This window comes from Bombyx mandarina, chromosome A1, assembly GCF_030267445.1.
Source record: "Bombyx mandarina strain Sakado chromosome A1, ASM3026744v2".
In the NCBI taxonomy this organism is placed as follows: domain Eukaryota; kingdom Metazoa; phylum Arthropoda; class Insecta; order Lepidoptera; family Bombycidae; genus Bombyx; species Bombyx mandarina.
The window spans coordinates 946,055-970,798 of record NC_143234.1 but is presented as its reverse complement, the minus strand read 5'-3'; the positions used below and the strand labels follow the sequence as shown (position 1 = coordinate 970,798).

General features: G+C 39.6%; 1 protein-coding gene across 1 annotated transcript in view; it reads right to left on the bottom strand.

Moving 5' to 3' along the window:
* LOC114240384 (dual serine/threonine and tyrosine protein kinase) overlaps nt 1–24,481 on the bottom strand; it is a 41,023-nt gene extending 16,542 nt beyond the window's left edge. The window contains 14 exon segments of the mRNA XM_089739793.1: nt 1,372–1,435; nt 1,438–1,458; nt 3,673–3,853; nt 5,628–5,836; nt 7,849–7,963; nt 9,248–9,364; nt 10,063–10,259; nt 10,981–11,084; nt 11,544–11,752; nt 12,623–13,042; nt 13,934–14,050; nt 15,247–15,407; nt 16,279–16,434; nt 24,221–24,481. Coding sequence (XP_089595919.1) covers nt 1,372–1,435; nt 1,438–1,458; nt 3,673–3,853; nt 5,628–5,836; nt 7,849–7,963; nt 9,248–9,364; nt 10,063–10,259; nt 10,981–11,084; nt 11,544–11,752; nt 12,623–13,042; nt 13,934–14,050; nt 15,247–15,407; nt 16,279–16,393 — 2,030 coding nt within the window. The 5' untranslated portion in view covers nt 16,394–16,434; nt 24,221–24,481.
* Nucleotides 24,482–24,744: the final 263 nt, after the last annotated feature.

The following is a 24,744-nucleotide window of genomic DNA, read 5'->3' as shown; positions in this document are numbered from 1 at the left end:
TTTCCTTTATTGTAAATATTTTATTTATTTAAAAAAAAGAAAATATTTGAGAAAAAACAAGAAAAAAGGGCCGCTGCGTTTGTTTCGCCGGTTCCTCTCAGGACTGTGGCTTTTTTTGGAACCGGTGGTAGAGTTAACATTGTTATTTGTATTTGGACATTCAACAAGTGTGTCATACTGACATCTAAGTTGAAATAAAAGATTTTGAATTTGAATTTGAATTTGATACGATACATAATCTATACGGGCACGGGTATTTATACTCATCATTTTCAAAATCAATTTTTTTTTATTAAACATAAATGAAAGTACATACTTGTTGAACGTGAAAAAGAACTACCGCCAATTCACAAGAACTAACCTCCGTCCTGAGAAGAGCTGGCAAGAAACTCAGCGGGAAAGTTTTTTTTTTTTTTTAAATATTAGATTATTTTTTTAATATTAGATTTTTTAAATATTCATTTTTACATGAGTATAATAACATAACAATTATTACAATATTGAAATGCCCGGAGCGAGCAACTCATTCCCACTTTGTGCAATCTTCTAGATAAATAATCATTGACTTTATAGTAAGCTTTATTGCACAGATGTTCTTTAATAGTTTTCTTAAGCCTATGTATATCTAGGTTCTGAACATCTTGTGGGGTTTTGTTGTACAGGCGCACACCGTACCTATTCGCTGGTAGCCTAAGAGGCTATTCCAGCTACACCCGGACGGGAAGGTGAGCTCATGGGCTCAACATGGGAAAATTTGCTAACACTAGCCCTGGCGAGAGCAGGGCGTCGCTGAATCTACCATCCGGCGAAGATCCGTATGAAGATCTGGCGAGAAGCTCAGTGGGCTGTGTCTAAGGGTTAGTTCGCTCGTCGAACCGGTGCTTGGGGTCCTAAAAGCACGGAGGGTGAATCCGGGGGATCGGACAAGACATGTCTCGGGCGACGGCGGGTTTGCGATGCCCCTTAACGTTCTGAGCGCGAGCCGTCGATAAATCGACAATGTATTAATAGTTATAAAAAGTGGTGCGTCGGAATACCGACATTTAATTTTATAAAATAACAATTTAAAATTATTTTGCTGTGAATTTAGCACTGATTATTTATTGTATTTTTTTAAGTTAAAGTTATTGTAAGGTACTTTTTTTTTAAATCCTTTAAAATCCCTCCTTAAAAAATGCAAACAGTTGCTTTTTTTTTAAATATCAAAGCTTAAAGTCGACTTTCAATAATTCAAAGAACAGTATTACAGTCTACTAAAACAATGCGTCGTTAAAAAACGCGCACTTTATTGATTTTGTGTGTAGGTGTCGCTGCGATCAGCCCTCATCGGGCATGTGGATGGGCCCACCGATATTAAACCGACTCACTCACCTTTGCAGCGTACCGAAGTACGTGTTCTTGAGGCAATCCACGAACTTCACCAGTTTCAAGCTAATTTTCGGCTCAGCTTCGATAGCACTATAAGTATAAAAAATCTATGAAGCAAAAACTTTGTATCCCTTTTTACAAAAATTGCGCGGACGGAGGAGTATGAAATTTTCCACACTTATAGAGAACGTAAAGAAGAGGTGCACAATGCTAATATTTTTTTTAAATAATGCATAAAGATACATTAAATCAATAAAGAAAACATTACACACACCACATACCATGTATTTGACGCACACACGCATGCATACTATTTATGTCAAACTTTTGTTCTTGACGTTTGTTGTCAATTGAGCTTAAATATTGTTTGTCTTTGTTAATATTTTTTATAGTGTAGCCTTGGCGAAATTTGTGATTATAGAAGTATAAAATAGAATCATAATAGTGTACAAACTTACAATTCCAATTAATTATAGTCGAATTTCGACTACTGCGGGACCTCTAGTATATATTAATGAAACTATACATATCTTTTTTACTAAATTAACCATAAATACTTTTATCATATCGATAAGTTCATTATCGTTTCATGATTACGTAATATTTGTAAGTGATAAGCATTGGGTCATTGACCCCGTCCGTCAGCTGATCAGTGTGTATTCGTTGAATGAAGTCGGGAAAATAAAAAAAATTCGATATTTATCGAAACTTTATCGATGTTACCATTTGATGTTAAGTGGTTACCGAAATGTGATAAGCTGTGGAGGCCACCACTCAAGAGACACCAGTGTGCTTAGTGCGAGTTTTTAACATTCTGGATAGCGTAAAGGTTAACCTTATTTTGTATGCAGCTGGAACAGCGCCCTAGCGGCAAACGATTTTTTTTTTATTGCTTATATGAGTGGACGAGCCAATAGCCAACCTGGTGTTAAGTGGTCACTGGAGCCCATAGACCTCTACGACGTAAATGCGCCACCCACCTTGAGATATGAGTTCTAAGGTCTCAAATATAGTCACAACGGCCACCCCACCCTTCAAACCGAAACGCATTTTTGCTTCACGGCAGAAATAGGCAGGGTGGTGGTACCTACCAGCGCGGACTCACAAGGGGTCGACCTTACCACCAGTAATTACGCAAATTATAATTTTGCGGGTTTGATTTTATTACACGATGTTATTCCTTCACCGTGAAAGTCAATCGTGAACATTTGTTGAGTAAGTATTTCATTAGAAAAATTGGTACCCGCCTGAGATTCGAACACCGGTGCATCGCTACATACGAATGCACCAGACGTCTTATCCTTTAGGCCACGACGACTTCAGCAGCACGACGTAGGCAAACGATCCCATTCCATACGAATTTGAGTTAACTTTTACGCTATCGAGAACGTTAAAAAACTCGCACTGAGCACACAGACCTAAGTCGAAGGCTTTGTGGTAGCCGTCTTTATAGCTGTGAGGGGTGGTCCCCCAGATCTACCGGTGAGGGAACACGCCCCACCACAAATTAATGCAAACACACTACTACAAATATTGTTAGCGATTTCTAATATATTATTAATCCTTGACTAAAATAACTGTTCATGAAAACATGCTAAGAATGGTATGAAGTCGTCGTGGCCGGGGGCCGAACCCCTACTATATTGAGACCTTAAAACTTATATTTCAAGGTGGGTGGCGGCATTTACGTTGTAGATGTCTATGGGCTCCGGTAACTTAACACCAGGTGGGCCGTGAATTCGTCCACTTATCTAAGCAATATTTTTTTTTTTTTTTTGCTTAGATGTGTGGACGAGCTCACAGCCCACCTGGTGTTAAGTGGTTACTGGAGCCCATAGACATCTACAACGTAAATGCGCCACACACCTTGAGATATAGTTCTAAGGTCTCAGTATAGTCACAACCGCTGCCCCACCCTTCAAACCGAAACGCATTACTGCTTCACGGCAGAAATAGGCGGGGTGGTGGTACCTACCCGTGCGGACTCACAAGAGGTCCTACCACCAGTAATTACGCATATTATAATTTTGCGGGTTTGATTTTTATTACACGATGTTATTTCTTCATCGTGTAAGTCAATCGTGAACATTTGTTGAGTACGTATTTCATTAGAAAAATTGGTACCCGCCAGCGAGATTCGAACACCGGTGCATCGCTCGATACGAATGCATCGGACGTCTTATCCTTTAGGCCACGACGACTTCTAAAAAATAAAAATAAAAATTAACGTTACGTATTCTGTGGGCCCTGACCGTTAGTGGGCGCTAATAAATCACGGCTGTGCGTTCACGTCGAGGAGCTTACCGGTCTGCTGCACGTCCAGCGACGCCTGCTTGATGGAGACGTTGGTGTTGTTGGTGCAGGTGGTGACGTCACTGCCGGTCGCCACCGCCCAGCCGCTGCGCGCCGACGACACGGAGCACGACTCGTATTCATTCTCGATCTTGATGTTGTTGAACTTGGACGCGTCCTCCTCGGGTCGAACCTGCGGGTGTGACGCGGGCGTGTCGATCGGGGGGGACGGTTTCAAATCAAATAAAAAAAAAAAAAATTCAACACTAGCTAACCCGGCAGACTTGGTAGTGCCTCATTCCCACTTTGTGCAATCTTCTAGATAATCATTGACTTTATAGTAAACTTTATTGCACAGATTATCTTTCAGTTTTCTTAAGCCTACGTGTCTGTAGGTTCTGAACATCTTGTGGGATTTAGTTGTACAGGCGCACAGGTTAGTGGGGGGGGGGGTCATCTCCGGAGAAGATATTGTGTAAGATCAGCGTGGGTGTGGAGCAAGAAACTATGCATTGGATGCAATGAGTTGGGGGACCGGTGTGGATCGGCAGTCCCTCGGTCCCCTGGATGGTCGCACGAACCCCGAAACAATGACGTCATCATTGCTCGCCTCACAATTAAGGTTCCATACAACAGACCTCTCCGGAACATACTTATATATAGTTTTACGAAATTTGTATATGACAACGGTCAAACGTAACACCCTTTTTTTCTTTTGTCAGGATGAAATCGCCGGACTTCCGCCCTTTTCTGGGGATACTGGGCGAGGTATGTCAGAGTCGAACTGACTAAAACCTCCTGTCGCTCAACAACCAACGTCCAAACCTCGCATGAGTCAGAACTCATGACAAAGCAAAGGGGGGAAAGTGAAACGTTTAGTGCGGAGCACATCTCTCCCATCACCCTCCCCCTCGGGACGCCGGACTGTCGGTCGTCGGCGCCACGACCACCAACCCTCTCGGTCGGCAGACTGTCCGAAGCTCGCCTAGATAGCGCCGGTTAGTGGGTTACCCTACGGAATTACCCGCTGGGCCAGAACCAGCGTGGGTCGAGGATAGCCGGCCTTCCATCACCCGGATGCTCTTGCGTAAAACGCGTGCAGAGCAGCTTGCACGTCGTCTTCTTAGGCCCCCCTCGCCGGTCCCCAGACCGACATGTGAGGGGGACCCGAAACACTTAGAGGGCCAGGGCTTGGGCGAGATCCGCCTCCCTGGCCCCCGCTCGACGGCGGCGGGATTGTGCGTCTCTCACGCGCCCCGCCGCCTCCTTCTGCGAGATGGTGCACTCGCAGAAGTCGAGCATCGCCTTCCACGACTCGTCGTCGCCGAGCATCGATGCCACAACACTCGGAAACGACAAGTCGGTTCCTATTTTTGCGACGAGGACACGGCGCCACTCCTCCCATGCGGGGCAGGCGACGAGCGTATGCTCTGCCCTGTCCAAGTCGCAACCACAATGGTGGCACTCTGCCGTCGGCTCGGCTGTGATCCGGTGCAGGAACTCACCGAAGCAACCATGCCCAGTGAGCACCTGCGTGAGCCGGAAAGTGAGGCGTCCTCTGTCACGATTCACCCAATCCACAAGGACCGGGCGAATCGCCTCGACGAAACGTAACACCCTATACTCTATTCTAATTACGAAGTCCCATTTGACAGATGTTATAATTGGACCGTTTATTTTGAAAGTGGTGTAAGTCCATTTTCTTTTGTTTCGAGAAAATTAAAGGTTACTATATTTGTTGATTTAAAAATACAGGCAATAAATCATATGAGATCTGGCTATGCATATGAGATCTGGCTATGCCACCTACCTCCGTCAATTGGACTTACACCACTTACCCCACCCTTCAAACCGAAACGCATTACTGCTTCGCGGCAGAAATAGGCAGAGTGGTGATACCTACCCGCGCGGACTCACAAGAGTTCCTACCATCAGTAATGTATACATTTTCGAATTACAAAACTGACCCTCATCGGAAGCGAGTCCCCGAAGGTGTCCAGGCCCTGCTGGATGATCTCGTAGTCGTCGAAGTTGTAGGTGTCGTAGGAGACGGCCTCCTCGCCATCCGAGGGGTCAGGGCTCCGCGACCAGTCGCGCGGGTGCTCCGGACTCGGCCGCGCCGAGTAGAACGTAGAGCTGGACACCGTGAAGCGGTGGTCTTGGTGACACGGCAGGTCTGCAGTCGACAGTTATACGTCAGGGCTTAAAGTCGTAAGGTAGCAAAGTATAAGTAAGTAAAGTAATGTATGTATGTCCTTCTTCAAACGAGGCTTGTGGAGAGTATTAAACGGTAGGCAGCGGCTTGGCTCTGCCCCTGGCATTGCTGAAGTCCATGGGCGACGGTAACCACTCACCATCGGGTGGGCCGTGTGCTCGTCTGCCAACAAGGGCAATAAAAAAATAAAAATTAAGTTTTGTAAGTCGACGTGGCCTAAAGGATAAGACGTCCGGTGCATTCGTGTTAAGCGATGCACCGGTGTTCGAATCTCAGGCGGGTACCAATTTTTCTAATGAAATACGTACTCAACAAATGTTCACGATTGACTTCCACGATGAAGAAATAACATCGTGTAATAAAAATCAAACCCGCAAAATTATAATTTGCGTAATTACTGGTGGTAGGACCTCTTGTGAGTCCGCACGGGTAGGTACCACCACCCTGCCTATTTCTGCCGTGAAGCAGTAATACGTTTAGGTTTGAAGGATGGGGCAGCCGTTGTAACTATATTTGAGACCTTAGAACTTATATCTCAAAGTGGGTGGCGCATTTACGTTGTAGATGTCTATGGGCTCCAGTAACCACCTAAAACCAGGTGGGCTGTGAGCTCGTCCTTAGGTGGGTACCTAAGCAATAAAAAAAACTTTTACGATCTAATCTCGGGTTTATTCTTCTTCTTTTTCTCCACCTTATTCCACTAGGTGGGGTCGGCACATCTAATTTTTCTCTTTCATTTTCTTGTCAGCCGTCAACTCAACACTAACTCCTCTCTCTCTCACATCGTCATTCAAACATAGTACGAGATCCGACTGCAGGATTAGTGCGCTCATTGGTTATTTGCTAAAAACCAAATTTTTATGTATATTTATAATTAGGAGAATATATATCTACCAAGTTGCCTATAAAAATTTGGCCGCTAGTATTTTTAATTAAATTATTGTTAATTGCTTTTTAGGAAAAAATTATTTCACTTGTTTTTTAAATAAAATATCGTCTACATCACCGCAATTTACATAATGATTTTAAAAAATCACGGTTGCCATTGCGCACCTCGCCGCACCTCTTCGTAGCCAGGTGTAAACAGGTATGATTTCGATACTTTTTTACGTTCATAACGTATATTTATTAATTATATATCATATTGAAGCTAATTTTTTTCTTAGATCTTAGACTAACACTATATCCATGTCTTCTTCGCTACGATCTCTTCCCCCTCTACGTTGCACTACCATTTCCATACATCTCCTAGTCACATGCGTCATGCATGCTTGGATTTATTATTGTCACTATATTATTTCCGACGCTTCAATTAATTTGGTTTAAGAACAACACAGGTGTTACTCGTCGATAATCGAATATTAGGCGAACTAATGTGTTTTTAAATAAAAACACTTTTAGAGTCAAAAATCGAGTCGAGTCAAAGTCGTTAGTTCGAAGCAGAAGAGTTAATAAGTATTTTATTTGCCATGAAAGCTCTTTGCAGATAATATGACAATACATTTTAATGGCAAGAAAAGTGGCGAGTGAAAAGCAACATTCTGAATTATAAATGACCTATCTCCTGAAGTAACTTGTGAAGGCGCAGTACTATTTTTTTTTCCAAAGTGAACCGTCAAACTTAACTAACAATATTTATGTAAAACATGACTCGGTGAAAGTTAATTTATTACATTAACTTAACAATGTTTATTACGTTGATTTGTGGTTGCTGTTAATAGGATGTTTCTTTAGATAACGTCATTAAGCAAATCACATTAAAGTTATGAATTGTATGATCTCACTATTTAAAATTTGCGATTAAGGATGTCATTTTTTTTTTGGTTCCTACCCGTGCGGACTCACAAGAGGTCCTACCACCAGTGGGTCTGATTGCGTTCTTCGATTTAGTTCTCTCAACACACAGATAGGCATATTATTACGCATATTAATTGGTTTGGAACTGCCCGTATTGCGGTGCGGTGGTCACTTACCGTCGACGCTCCAGTCCATGTTGTTGATCTCGTGCTTCATCTCTTGCAGCACGTCCTGCATTATCCGCAGCAACTCGTGCTTCTTGTCACCCTCAGTGAACTTCTCGTGTATAGTCTGTGGAGTGTTGCCATACTACATGTTTTTATTTATTTTTTATTTATGTGTAATAATGGTGGTTTATTAACTGTTTAATATCTGCGAAAATGCATAAATGTGGGAAAACGAAACAAAGCCGCTGGACGTAACTTCTCGGGATCCTCCAAAAAAATCCAGTGAAAAAATCTCAGTAAGCGACCACCATTTTACTGAGATTATATTGCATCCCATATCATCTCATCTCTTTTCATTTCATTTCATGCCATGGTTCATATTAATCGACTTCATTTCATTTCATAAAAAGATTTTTCATGTAAAAACAGTATATAAAAAATTAGGCTGTATGGTACAATACCTTTGCCTTTACAGTTGAAAAAATAAAACTACTACTTTATTTTTTATACCTATTTTAGTGACCTCGAGGGGTCATACTAGATTCACCGAACGACTGGGTGAGCTCACGGGGCTCAAACCTGACGACTTTAGTAACACGAACCCTACCAAGAGCCGTGCTTCGCAGAATCTACAACCGGACGGAAACGCGACCCACTGAGAAGATCCGGGGAGAAACTCAGTGGGCTGTGTCTATGGGTTAGATAAATAATACGCAGGTTCAACCAAATATCTCAAGGTGGGTCAAGGGATTTGATAAAAACCGGTTCTCATGGTGCTGAAGTATAAGTGACTCTTATTAACAAAGCTAATCATTTGCGCTATGACATGTCCTTTTTCACACGAGGCTTGCGAACAGTACTCAGCGGTAGGCAGCCACTTGGCTTTGCTCCTGGCATTGCTGACGTGCATGAGAGACGGTAGCCACTCACCATCTGGTGGAGACAGTGATCTTCCAATAAGGGCAATAAAAAGAGATATTAATTTTTCTAAACAATTTATTCAGGCCATTTAAAACAAATAGTCAAATAGAAACCACTTCCCAGTTTTCACTAGCGACTTTTTTGTTATTGCCCTTGTCGGCAGACGAGCATACGGCCCACCTGCTGGTGAGTGGTTACCGTCGCCCATGGACTTCAGAAATGCCAGGGGCAGAGCCAAGCCGCTCCCTATCGCTTAATACTCTCCACAAGCTTCGTTTGAAGGATCCTCAAGACCTCGAATGAAGATTGACAATGTTAATATCAAGTATGTTATTTGTGTTTGTTTGTCTGTTTTTTCACATGACATAATCTAAAGTAATAGTTTTAGGTCATTAGAGCGAGTGAGTGAGAGAGGGTTATTCATACCGACATAAATAAGTGAGCACATGGGCGAAGTCACGGGTAACGGTTAGTATAGGACCCTCACCTCATACAGCTGTTGCTCCTGTCGAGCCACGTACTGGATCTTCTTGGGCACCACCTGCAGCTCTCGGGCCATGTCGTACGAGGCCAGGATGAACTGCTGGAGCAGCTTCACGTGGATCTGCAATACGATACGTCTGTGAGTCGACCCAGCGTGGTGCGTGGCCGGGATTGTGTGGTTACCGTGAAATACATATATATTGATATGGAGTATTTCACAATAAAATACTTCATTGTGTTCTATGTGTATATAATATTAATACGTGAAGCAAAAACTTTGTACTCCTTTTTACGAAAATTGCGCAGACGGAGTATGAAATTTCCCGTATTTATAGCGATTATATTTCATCCCAGTTGATTAATGTCTCAAATTAATAATCTTCATTTCATTTCACTCCATAATATCATTTTTCATAAAAATATGAAGATAAATAAATTAAAATAAGACATGACTCAGTTCAGACAGGTCTCAGTTATCAGGTCATAAATCCCTTAAAAAAAAGATTAATATTGAAGTTTTTTGGCGGGAACGCGAGGAGTGAAGTTGTGTGATTTGTTTTATTTTGTCTATTCAGTGTTTCTTCAGGTTTAAATGTGTAATAACGGTGGTTTATTAACTGTCTAATATCTGTGAAAGTCCACAAATGTGAGAAAACGAAACAAAGTCGCTGAACGTAACTTCTCGGGGTCCTCCAAAAAGTCCATTGAAAAAGTCTCAGTTCATCTCATTTCACTTCATATTTTACTGCACGAGAAGTAAACAAAATCTTGGTTGTTTCGTGTATAGAACCTTCTAGGCTACTAGTGGTGGGGACCGACCTCGCCGAGCCTGGTGGCGCGCTGCAGCAGGTCGGCCAGCGCGGCGTCGGTGGCGAAGCGCACGGCAGCCCCCAGCAGCGCCGTGCGCGACCCCGCCCCCCGCGCGCCGCCCGCCCCGCCCTCGCCCCCGCGCTGCACCACCAGCTCGTTCAGGATCATCCACTGGCTCTTGACTTGGTGCTTCTGCGGCCGGGAGGCTGTGGGGATTAGTAACGTTTATTTGAAGTCGTCGTGGCCCAAAGGATAAGACGTCCGGTGCATTCGTGTTGAAGCGATGCACTGGTGTTCGAATCCCAGGCGGGTACTAATTTTTCTAACGAAATACGTACTCGACAAATGTTCACGATTGATTTCCACGTTGAAGGAATAACATCGCGTAATAAAAATTAAACCCGCAAAATTATAATTTGCGTAATTACTGGTGGTAGGACCTCTTGTGAGTCCGCACGGTTAGGAACCACCACCCTGCCTATTTCTGCCGTGAAGCAGTAATGCGTTTCGGTTTGAAGGGTGGGGCAGCCGTTGTAACTATACTTGAGACCTTAGAACTTATATCTCAAGGTGGGTGGCGCATTAGGTTGTGGATGTCTATGGGCTCCAGTAACCACTTAACACCAGGTGGGCTATGAGCTCGTCCACCCATCGAAGCAATAAAAAAAAAAACCTTGTTAAAAGGTTTCAGTCCGCACCGGTAGGTACCAGCACCCCGCCTATTTCTCGAACCGAAATACAAATTAAAACTGAACTGAGTTATAACGACACTTAAGGTAATCTACGAATTACCATGGTTTGCTTTTATTTTAAAAATAATGTAATGGAGAAATGATTTGCAAAAAATTTGATTTTATTTACGAATTACAATAATTAACCGAAAATGTCATTATATTCTAATTTAATTTAGCTTTCGTACATACTTACACATAAGCTCCCACTGGTCCAGAAGCTCGTTCAAAAAAGCTATTTGTGCTTCGTGCAGCCGTCTGTCGTCCTGAGCTTTCGATGTCGGAGACCCGTTATTATTCCTTAAAAGCACAGATAAAAATACTTTTAAGAAAAGGCTAAGCCATTACTACAATTAAACATACTGAAGGTAACGCAAATAAAAGTATGTCTGTCTCTTTTCCTCAACGAAGCATCTTTAAATGATGACGTCACTGTACAGAATAGTACACTCTCAATTTGGAGCTCAAATCACTCAAAGCGAGACAAAATGTTATGTTCTTTTTTTATTGTTCAGATGGGTGGACGAGCTCACAGACCATCTGGTGTTAAGTGGTAACTGGACCCCATGGACATCTACAACATAAATGCGCCACCCACCTTGAGATAAAAGTTCTAAGGTCTCAAGTATAGTTACAATAGCTGCCCCACTCTTGCTTCACGGCAGAAATAGGCAGGGTGGCGGTACCCACCCGCGCGGACTCACAAGAGGTCCTACCACCAGTAATGTCTATGAAGAGAGGGATGAGGCGGGAGGTCACCGTATCTGGACCAGGCCCTGGTCGCTCTCCGGCAGCTCGTCGCAGCACACGGAGCCCTCGGTGGACTCCGTCGCCTCCACGTCGAGCTGCAGCCGCGCGGCGCCGCCCCCCCGCCCCGCGCCGCACGTTTCCGCGCTGTCCGAGAACAATACGAACATCACTTGAGCGTTCGGATTTATCTCCTTGATTTGGTGCAGGTCCAGGCAGTTCTGGAAGAGAAAAGAAAAGGTTTCGTGGTCTTAGAGGTCAGAGGACGTGGGAATTTCGTGTTGATTGCCAACGATTTTGTGGCCATTCTAATTAGGATGCGTTTCCAGAGATCTTTTTTGCCACGTACCATCCGGCTATGGAATGAGCTCCCCTCCACGGTGTTTCCTGAGCGCTATGACATGTTCTTCTTTAAAAAAATAAGAGGGACTACCGCCGTCTGTGGCATCGACAATGTCAAGAGCGCAATCTCTTGAGACAGGTCATGGTAAGGTACGATGAAGAAACGATTTCTGGAAACGCAATGTATGATAGACAAATTTTGAATTTTGTTATACATTGCATGAACCTGGTCACGATCGACCAGGATCACCCACCAGAGACACAGGGTCGGACTCAAGACCGAAGTCTCCACTGTATAGCGGCTATACCACCCTTGAAACCTAACCTGACGAAGAACCTGACTGTGCAAAGGACCGACTGCGTCGCGGCAGAATTCGGCAGGACAGTGGTAGATACCAATGGACATTTACAATATAACCTACTACCAGTAAGAGTAAATATTTGCTGGAAATTCTGACGTTGAATCCGTTTTCACAAAAAAAGGACGGTTTAATCCCAAAACGAACTAACAATTTAAATTATTTTCCTTATTTAAAAAGGTTAGATTTCTTGTTGGTCGAAAACTTAGACCAAAGTAATAAAATTATTGTTTTATCTTTCAGTCCATTGATATGTGAGCAAATTTTCAATTTAGTAGCACGTCTTGAAGTTTTAGTAAAATTAACCAAGCTAAGAAAACAAACTTACAAATTAATTACAAGTATCGAATTAAACCAGCAAGCTAACAATAAAGTATAAGGTTAACTCACCTCGCCACTGAAAACACAAGGTTCCCTCGTTGAATTCCACTCTCTGTCCTCTCTATCTATAACGATCTCAGTCTTCTCCCTCTCCCTCTCACTCTTGCTCATGCAGTACAGATTGAAACTGTCCCAAAAGTCTTCTTCGCTCTTCGACACCACAAGCGAATTCATTATATTATCGCTGAAGATGTTCTTTCCCATTCTGTCGATACCGTACAGGTATACCGGGTTGATGCTCCTCAAGATGCTTTCTCTTTTCGTGTACAGTTCATGGTGGAGCTTCTTTAGCGTCAGGTGGTCTGCGAGGCCTGGCTCGACGCTGATGTCGGGAGGTATGATGATCTTGAGGCCGTCTCTTAGGAACTGATTGTTGATTTCCACTTCTAATATCGTTGAGGCGTCGGCGTTGTCTCGTCGTACGAGATCCTGGAAATTTTGAATAATTAACGATTTACATTTCGGCTCCAGCTAGGATAACAACAAGCGAACTGAGCTCTGAATACCAATAACTTTTAGCATTTCCATTATTTATCATTCTCCTGCCTTCTCCCAGTCACTTGGGGTCGGCGCAACATGTTTTCTCCTTCCATACTCCTCTATCATATACTATTTCTTTGCTCACTCCCCTCTTACACATATCGTCTTTTACGCATGGTTGTCATCTATTGTGATGTATAATAGCTTGGTACATCCTATTCGTGGCACCAAAAAACGTATGACTAGGGGCGCGGGAGTAGTCTCAAGAATTCTAGTTTTTCACACATGCTCGTTGGAAGACCGAAACAACTTTAACTCTAACACATACGCCAACTAAAGCTAATAGTTAGTGTTGAGGTTGAGGTACATGCGTGTTCAATAAAAATCTTGTCGAGCCAAACTACGCACAGCAAGTCTTGTCTCGTTCCCTGAATTTTTTACTGGTGGTAGGACCTCTTGTGAGTCCGCGCAGGTAGGTACCACCGCCCTGCCTATTTCTGCCGTGAAGCAGTAATGCGTTTCGGTTTGAAGGGTGGGGCAGCCGTTGTAACTGTACTGAGACCTTAGAACTTATATCTCAAGGTGGGTTGCGAATTTACTTTGTAGATGTCTATCAGGTCCGGTAACCACTTAACAGCAGTAGGGCCGTGAGCTCGTCCACCCATCTAAGCAATAAAAAAAGGTTAAACTGCGATTCTTTGTGTCGCCAATCCGTCTGTGTCCCAACAGTTAGGTTTTCAAGGTCACCTTTTCTGTTTCCACTACGCAATGTTCGTTAAAGCGGCAGTGTATAACACACAGAGCGGTGCACTGTGCGCATGCGTAGTTACCTCGACTTACCTCAACGGGGAGCGTCTCCCAGGGACGCTTGTTGCACTCCAACTCTTCGACGAGCTCGAACTCTGAGTTGCCGAGGGTCAGGTGGACCTGGGTTGTGCTCCCGTACTGGATACGAAGCTGCCCGAAACGATAAATAATAATAATAATAATAAATAATAAACATTTATTCCAAACATAAATTTACAAAAAATGCAACAAATATTAAAAGAAAAATAACGAGGCTTGGAAAGGGTTACCGGCTCAGCAATGCCTAACAGTATCGAGACAAACGGTAATGCGGCGCTGAAGTGAACGTGCCGATCAAAATTTTATAAAAAAACCAACACATATATACTTTTGTATAATACATAGATGGAAACTTCTTTTAATTTGCCTTCCAGAAGCGATATAAAAAATATGAAAGAAAATGTAATAATATTTTTTACTGAGGGCGCCACTAAAGGTAAAGGCAGCCGTTATAATTCAAATTCAAAATTCAAAATCATTTATTTCAACTTAGATGTCAGTATAACACACTTGTTGAATGTCAAAATATAAATAACAACGTTACCTCTACCACCGGTTCCAAATAAAAACCACAGTCCTGAGAAGAACCGGCGAAACAAACTCAGCGGGTTACAATTATGATATACCTAGACCTTGTTTCAAGGTATGGTATTATCAATCTATACTTCTGTACTATAATAATATTATAAAGAGGAAAGATTTGTTTGTTTGTTTGTTTCGAATAGGCTCCGAAACTACTGGACCGATTTGAAAAATTCTTTTTCCATTAGAAGCCGACATTGTCCCTGATGAACATAGGCTACTTTTTTTTAATTTTTTTTTATTTTATTTTTTTTGCTTTCATGTGTGTTTTAATGTTTCCGAAGCGAAGCGAGGGCGGGTCGCTAGTGTATAATATAGTAATAACATAAAATCAGGTGAATCGTGCGCAAGTTTGCCCGTTTAAGCAATAAATTTAGTTTTAGGCCAATTTTTTGTGAGTTTTGTTTGACATCACAATCTACACCAGTGTTTCCCAACCTTGTCTCTGCCATGCCCCACTGTAACATTTCTTACATTTATATGCCTTTATTATATATCTTTTACCACCACCAGCCCGCCTATTTCTGCCGTGAAGCAGTAATGCGTTTCGGTTTGAAGGGTGGGGCAGCCGTTGTAGCTATACTGAGACCTTAGAACTTATATCTCAAGGTGGGTGGCGCATTTACGTTGTAGATGTCTATGGGCTCCAGTAACCACTTAACACCAGGTGAGCTGTGAGCTCGTCTACCCATCCAAGCAATAAAAAAAAAGAATCCTGTACTTACCCATCTGCATCCTCTCGGCGGAGAATCAGGCAGCAGCTGTCGTCCCAACAAGCAGTGCAAAAGCCTAGCCTTGGCCGACGGCGTGCTCCCTAGTACTACGATAGCTGTGCTTCTCGCTAACTGGTTGCCTATATCTTGAACTGTTACCAGGATATCCGGATCTGAACGACAATCGAATTTAACCAATCAGCTCTGGTCTGGGCAACTTATAGTGACACTATTAGGAAACTAAATATCGACTAGTCCACAGCATATCGGAACATTTATTTTGCCGTAACAAAAGGGCCTTTCATCCCAGTGAACGCGCAAACCTGTGTTGAATGGGTTGAACTGAACAGAATTCAGTTCAACCCACTTGAAAACCCGCCCCAGCGATTTCCCCACTTCAGACACAAGTTTTGATCGCTTATCTTGTACCACGCTTCGAGACAGACTCTGGTTTTTTTATTGTTTTTTATTGCTTAGATGGGTGGACGAGCTCACAACCCTGATGTTAAGTGGTTACGGAAGCCCATAGACATCTACAACGTAAATGCCGCCACCCACCTCGAGATATAGTCTCAGTATAGTTACAACGGCTGTCCCACCCTTCAAACCGAAACGCATTACTGCTTCACGGCAGAAATAGGCAGGGTGATACCTACCCGTGCGGACTCACAAGTGGTCCTACTACCAATAGTAATGAACCACCAGTCATAGTGGATCCTGTTTATAACAAACGACTTAAGTTTGTGGTTCACTTTAAAAAATAGTATCTAGGAATTAAAGTGTCTTAGGCGTCTTACCCGTTAAGCTTAAAGCCATTATTTATTGCTTCAATCTAGTTTTAGCAAAGCACACATAGACAAGTACCTTTCTGGACTAATTTCGATTTTAATATAAATCCTTACTGGTTACCGGTGGTAGGACCACCAGTGGTGGCCGAGATATCGTGCATCTCGTAACGCCTAATCTAATCCTAATCGTAATCTTCAACATACACTTCCCTAAATATTATACACATTCTTATCAATTGTGTTACAAAACACTTACCATAATTCAATATATCGCAGACGTCGTTTAGAGCCCGCTGTGTGTCCCGAACTAATCCTCTAAGAGTCCTTGTTCGGGCGCCCACACGTCGCGACCACGCACACCCACCGGCCATCGCCAATCAGCAGCCTCCTAGGTGCTTTGAACATGCGGCTTCTGTATTTACCACAAACAGTATAATCAGTCGAAGGAGATCAGCATTACGGGTAAAGTAGAATGAAAGGAACGCAGAAGACATCGTCTGTGGACCGTGGAAGAAAATAATCCTTAACCCATTGACTGGTAGGTCACAGGTGCCCCACATAAGTAACTACATCGATTTCTGTTACTAAAAGCGCCGGAATATCTAGTAGACTCTGGGAAAGACGAATCCGAAGATACTAAAAAGAAATATATTTTTCTGAGAGACTAGCTGTACCCGCACGCTTCGCTGGGCATTTAAAATTAACATTATTATATTATAAGCGATAAGTATTATAATATTATTATATTATCATTAGCCCCACCACAACGATTCTCATCATTAACGCCCCTGCAACTGGTGTAGGGAGTCTAACACTCATATAAATATTAGCCTATACGTATTTTCTAAATGGATACCAAGTTTCAAGTCAATCGGATGCATGGTTCAGTAGTTATAACGGAACATCCGTAAAAACCACTGTAGATTTATATCTAATATATAAAATTCTCGTGTCACAGTTTTCGTTGCCATACTCCTCCGAAACGGCTTGACCGATTTTGATGAAATTTTTTGTGCTTATCCGGTATCTATGAGAATCGGCCAACATCTATTTTTCATCCCCCTAAATGTTAGGGGTAGTCCACCCCTAAATTTTATTTTTTATTTTTTAGACGAAATTTTTAATTTCTATTTTTTTATGATACAACATACAAAAATACATACAATCCTCAATTTTCACCCTTCTACGATCAACCCTTATTTTTTATTTGCTAATTAAAACTTTAAATTTTTTTGCGAGAATTTTGTTTTTATTTTGTCATGACGTAGAATTAAAAAATTTCATATTACTCTGAAATTTTCACCCCTCTACGATCAACCCCTATTTTTTATTTGTTAATTATAAACTTTAATTTTTTTGGCAAGATTTTGATTTTTATTTTTATTTTGTCATGAATTAAAATAAAAAATCTGACGTTACTCTCAATTTTTCATCCCTCTATGATCAACCCCTATTTTTTATTTGTTGATCATAAACTGAAATTTTTTTGGCAAGTTTTTTATTTTGTTTTGTCATGACTTAAAATAAAAAAAATCATATTACTCTCAATTTTCACTCTTATACGATCAACCCCTATTTTCTATCCCAATTAATATATTTTTTATTCTATGCACAGATCCGCAATAAGGTTGCAAGATGGCAATCAAATATTATAATTGTAGTACGATAAATTCTTATTCAAAGTTTATAATTTCAAATTCCTTTAATTATGATTTTTTTTAAATTGAATTAGATCTCCCGCCCTCACCGGTCGACTACTGATCAACTATCAATCGATCAGTTATCCCCGCCAGGTGTCACCACTCATCCAGCAAACATCACGTAGTAGGGATGAGGACGAAGCCGGTCTCCTGTCTTACTCACTCACTATACATCATAGATTATATACACTTATTATATTTGAGAGCTATACAATACTATACATTTTTCCGCCAAGTTTTTTTGGTTTTATTTGTGTATCAATAGTATGTTCAGTAGGTCTGAGTATTGGCTACTATCTATTTTTCATACCCCTAAGTGAAAAGGGTTCTCCACCCCAAACATTTTTTATTTTTATTTTTTGTAATTTTTTTTTGTTTATAATGAGGTATTTATTATGTGGTTAAATGAGGTTTTTTTTTCTACAGTAGAATTTCTCTAGAAATCTTATTTAAGGCAACACGTTTGCCGGGTCAGCTAGTATTAGTATAGATATAGATTAAAAACGCCACGTAGGTCACCGGTGACCTGCATAAGTCAACGCGTGAATAAGATTATACATAGAGGTCATGACCCTGAGAACATCGACCCATCGAGAACGAAGACCAAAATTAATACCCGATAATGCAATAAAAGGACTCATGGTTTTAGTAGTGTTGGTAAGAAATTAATCGGTTGTAAAATAGTTTCTAAACTATATAACATCTTTACCCTGTAGAGGTTTAATACTGTTCATCTTAATACTATAACCTGTATCACTAGCTAGCAGTATTTAGCTCCTAAATTTATGGCTCCGTGGACGTGAATTTCATTCCCACGTCGGGTATATTTGTATAACGAACAGGTTTGATTCCTCTTTGTTGGGTATTTAATATCTATAAACTACTAGCTGACCCGGCAAATGTTGTTTAGCCATATATAAAGTTTCTAGGAAATTTCTAGTGTAGAAAAAAAAACTAACTTATTGTAATAAACAAGTAAAAGAGGCATGTGGCACTGTGAGCGATGAGGGAATATAAAAATAACAAAACCTCATTCAACCACATTGTCCAAAAAGTAAAAAATAAATGTTAGGGATTATCACTTATCACTTAGGGGTACGAAAAATAGATTCTCAGACCTACTGAACATGCATATAAAATTTCATAAAAATCGGTCAAACCGTTTCAGAGGAGTATGGTAACTACTAACATTGTGACACGATAATTTTATATTATATAAACTATAATAGTGCGTGCCAATCTCTGGTTTCCATATTACAAGAAATATTCTGAGGCCAAGCGATTTGCTCATTATCTATTAATTTAAAGGATTGATTAATTATAATCAAGGATAACAACTAGAGTTCTACCAAGGCAATAAGGACTTAGACCACACAGCTAACGGCTTAAAAACGTGGGTCGACAGCTCGTCCAAGACTGGTGCGCGGCATAAATGACCACGACTATTATCCACCACAGCAAGTCCTCAATCATACGCCACCAAGCCAACTATTTTACACAAAAATATTTCGAAGGCATTCGACACATTGTTCATTCGTGGCAACGATATGTTTTCCACAATAACATTCACAACATTGCACTCATATCTTTGGTAACTTAACATCGGGTGAGTCGTGAGTTCAGCTATCTTTATACGAGAATCAATTGTCCATATAATGCATTAGAATTCGACGAAAAACATTCACGTATTAACATATACTAGAGGTCCCGCAGTAGTCGAAATTCGACTATAATTAATTGGAATTGTAAGTTTGTACACTATTATGATTGTATTATGCTTCGATAATCACAAATTTCGCCAAGGCTACACTATAAAAAATATTAACAAAGACAAACAATATTTAATCTATTCTCAATTTGACAACGGACATCAAGAACAAAAGTTTGACAATAAATAGTATGCATGCGTGTGTGCGTCAAATACATGGTATGTAGTGTGTGTAATATTTTCTTTATTGATTTAATGTATCTTTTATGCATTATTTTTAAAAAATATTAGCATTGTGCACTTCTTCTTTATATTCTCTATAAGCGTGGAAAATTTCATACTCCTCCGTCCGCGCAATTTTCGTAAAAAGGGATCAAAGTTTTTGCTTCACGTATTAATATATAGAAATTGAGTGTGTGTGCGTGTTACGAACAATACCCTAACAAATTGTGCGTTATCGTAAGCTAAGAACATTGTAATATAACTAGCGATCCGCCCTCACTTCGCTTCGAAAACATTAAATTTTATTATTGATAGGCGAGTCCCGCCATGTTGCGCGCGGTACGACAATAACCGCGGGCGACGCCGCGGGGCGAAGCTAGCCTAAAAAAAAGTGGCCTAAGTTACTCCTTATATCCTCAGCTAGCTATTAGTGAAAGTCTCATAAAAATCGGTCCAGCCGTTTCAGAGATTAGACGGAACAAACAGACAGACAGACAAAAACTGTAAAAATCTTATTTTGGTGTATGTACCGTATTCATATACATGTAGTAAAACGCGGTTATTTCAATATTACAAACAGACACTACAATTTTATTTATATGTATAAATGTATAGATATAATAAAGACAACGTGGAAAGGAACCAAGGCTGCTTTACAAAATGATAACCCCAAGACTCGATTGTTGCCGGAGCAAATAGTGAAGTAAACAATATATCGGAGAAAGTAATGTTTGACCCGTAAATGATACTCGGCTTTGCACGGTTTTACGTAATTGTGAATGTGAGAAATATATAGGTACAATGGATATGGGGGCATCGAAATGGTTTAGAAACTGTTCGAAGAAGCCGAAGTCAAGCCAAGGTCATCGGGTCCCCAAACTAGGATTCCCTGTAGAACCAGAGACTGATTATGCGTTTTAAATATTTATATAGATACTAGCTGACCCGGCAGACTTCGTAGTGCCTCAATCGATAAATAAAAGACCTAAACTTTTGTATAAAATAAACTTAAAACAAACAAAAGGAATCCGTCCGACGGAGGACACATAAAAGGAAAAAAAAAAATATTTTTATTTAATTCCGAGCGTTTTTATATTTATTCACTTTTTAAACCTTCTCTGGACTTCCACGAATAATTCAAGACCAAAATTATCCAAATCGGTCCAGCCGTTCTCGAGTTTTAGCGAGACTAACAAACAGCAATTCATTTTTATATATATAGATAGATAGATTAAACAGCCAGACAAAATAGATATGCCTGTTCGTCGCTCGAATGTTAGTCTGTTGTAGGAATCGAAAAGACGAACCTCGGCCGAGCAGTCATAAGCGATATTTAATGCACCACCGCCACCACCACCATTACAGACAGACTGTTGACGTTTAGGTGAATAACACTTTAAAAATATATATATGAAAAACGAAGATTTTGTTATCTATACTAATATTATAAAGAGGAAAGATTTGTTTATTATTTGTATTGAATAGGCTCCGAAACTACTCAACCGATTTGAAAAATTCCAATAAAACTCCAATAATGTAACCCAAGGTGTAAAAAAATTACCTAAAATATTCTTTACATCGCGTGCCCTGCGAAAACTATTGATGATAGAATAAAATAATGTACTACGACTTTGTAGAATACATTATTATTTACAAAAATTGTTGCGACAGCATACGTCTAACTATTATAGTTATGCCGCAATAAGTGTTCTTTTATTTTTTTAAATAAAACTACGTCAAATATCGTTAAATTTTTTGTTAAAGACTCGAGCGGAGCCGGAGCGGGCCGCTTGTAAGTAATAAATATAAGAAGCGATCTTGGCCTAAAAGATAAGACGCCCGATGTATTCATATTAAACGATGTGACTAGACCTGTATTCAAATCCCACAGACCATCTACGATGAGGAAACAAATTGAAATAAAAAAATAAAAATTAAAACGTCACACGGGTTCATAATTCGCCCTACCAGGATCCTTATCACCATCCTGCCTATTATTTCTGGGAAGCAGTCACGCTTTCCATTTTTAAGGTAGTACGATCTAATTGAGATTTACCAGCACTTAAAGCCAGATGGACCGTAAGCACGTTAGCCCAACTAATACTTTTATATAAAACCATACCAAAGAAACAATAAAAATATCTCTAATCTCAATTGGGAAGTCCCAATTACGAAAATATAGATTATATAAAATGGTTTATATGTCATGCCTATTTTAATTTAATGAATCATCGGAATGGTGGCCAGTACCAATATGGACTTACCATGGAATAAAATATAAAATTATGAACATCGCATTTTTAAGGTCAGAAACTAAATAAAATTTAAAAGTAGAAAAACGCCACCAATAACAGAGAACAACGAATTAACAATTTCAAGAAAAACATCCTGGTGGTTAGAACAGAAATAGGTTTTCAATCAGTCACTCACAATGCCTATGATGGATGCCTTACACTCAACAGCAGACAGTCTCCCGTTGCCATTATAATGATATCACCTTGTGCAATCATTAAAATGAATCATCAATTAAATGTATGTATTATGATAGGCACAGTCAGGATTTTTAATTTTGACAAATGTATGTATCTACTGCCAATAATAAAACTCCAAATAAATTATTTTGTATGATACATTTCCAATAATAAAAAATTACATTACTTATATCTTTTTAAAACTCTAAGCAAATACGAGTACAGTAGATTGGAGGGAATCGGGATGCTTTCCAATTCCAACACAAATTTTCAGCAGTTTTCCTTAGGGTAATACCAATAAGATTGAGATTAAAATGGTTTCGGAGCTTAAAATTTTCATATAAGATGCATTATTATACATAGTTCATTGAAAAATATACACAAAAAATCGGTTGTCTGTAAAATCGGTTTACTGACGATAGTTGAATGTGACAACGTCTTAAGAAAAAAAGCCTCAAAGCGAGGTAACGCCGCATGAGACATGTTTTTTCGTGCGTGCAGCCGGCTCCATCGAATTATAAGACGTTGTCACATCAAAAAGTTAAAAAATTAGCTTAACGTGATTCAACTTGGCTTTTGGGGTGAATAGGGATCACGTATTAGGAAAATCGCGTTTTTCAATAGGGCTGGCCCTGTTTAGTTGTTAGCTAAGTACTTACCTTTAGGTAATTAACTTTTCAATATCTTTAATCAGTTACAAGACTCTGATGACTAAACTAAACTATTTAATATTCATAAACACTAAATAACACTCACAAAAGCATTGTAACAACCCAGATTTATACCTATCCTACCCCTAGTCCCTATTCCCTCCTATCTACAGTATATAGAAAATTTCGTAATATACATATAAATATGTTTAATTAATGGGCAACTTGATAGGGTATGAAAAATATGGGGTAGTTTCCAATTACTACAGTAAGGTTCTATATTTTTTTAAAATTCTAAATATCATTATACCTAGTGGCTATTTTAAGAAGCACTTTCTGAGACTAAAATGGTCCGCCTAGTCAAAAGTAGTTGGTTAATCTCAATTGTAAGCACAAACTATGTCAGAGGTACAGTAAAGTTATCTTTGAAACTTATTTTTAGGAAGATTATATCTTAGTGATGGAAAATAACCAAGTCAAGTTCTTTCATGATTAAAAGTCATAAAAAAACTGGTTTCTTGATATATATTGTGATTGAACGCAGCAGAGATAGAGAACGCCCCAGGACCGGCAGTTACGTGAGAGAACCGGAATATCAGACAAATGTTTAATGTAGAATAATAATAAAAATAGTACTAGCACAAGTCAAAATCTATATATATAATATATATATGACAAAATGATTTAAAAGAAACATAACTTTAAATGAAATGAAGTTTAGCATTCTCTTTTTATTTATTCAATTTTATTAAAAGGCCAAATACACCGCCAAAGGTAACATACTGCTTTTAAGACACACTACTTTATGGCAATACTGTGATTAAAATATTTTTATACATAAGAGTATAAATGCATTTACATAACATAATTCAAGGTACATAATAAAATTTAATATGATAACATGCAGTTTCCACTTATTTGTGTATTGATTCAATATAATTAACTACATGCATATTTATGTCACACTAGTGGTAATGAACCCCCTTTTAAGTAAATTCACACAGAATGAATAGCTAATTTATGTTTTACTTCATGAAACCAAGCAACTCAAGGGACTTTTTGCGAAAACAAAGGAGTTTTAGGCTGAAAGTGCCGTATGCTTGATTGATTTCATAGCAATACTAGAAGGAATAAGGTTTAAAATACATTCACATTGTTGAGTGACTGTGTTGTGGTTGTATCTCGAGAAACCTGTTTTATCATTTCTATTTTTAAACATTCATATATAGAATATATATTAAGTCGGTTGTTTTTAATAGTGTTTAATACTTAGATTAGGACTTTAAATTGGGAAGGGAAAGTGACAAACTTTGCGTTAAGAAGGTAGAATCAGAAATTTAAACAAATCATTTGGGAGGTAAGTTGGAACAGGTATTAAACTTTTAAAGGCATTTAAATTCGAATACAAATAGATTGTACATAAGAAAATAAACTAAATTCGACTTACTGCCTATGTTTGTTGTCTTAAAGTTTACACTAAATTTTTACACAAAATACTCTTGGTGTACTCATAAATGTTAATTCAATAAAAACATTGTTAATTTTCACTGTTGCACGTTAACTTTAAATTAACTTTCAGAAGAAATTAGCACAAGAAAAGGGAAATCAAACAAAAATACGATAATAAATATTTACACAACTTTGATCTACGTAATTTGAAGTTTGTTTACATAGAGTACTTCTTTGCACTTTGACAGACTACAAACTAAAATTATAGACACTGTACAATCAGTGACATTTGGCGTTTTGTGACAGAAAATATTTCTTTTGTGGCCTGGATTAAAGCTATTTAGCCAAATCTTCATTTTCGATTTAATACTATAGGTACTTTAAAAAGAGAATTTAAGCGAAAGCTCATTGATGTTAAATTTATAAAGGGATAAAGTGCGTGAAATGAAACAAGATGAAAATTGCTGAAACTTTACGAGGTATTACATAAACTTAGTAAGGTAAAAATATTTACATTATTCA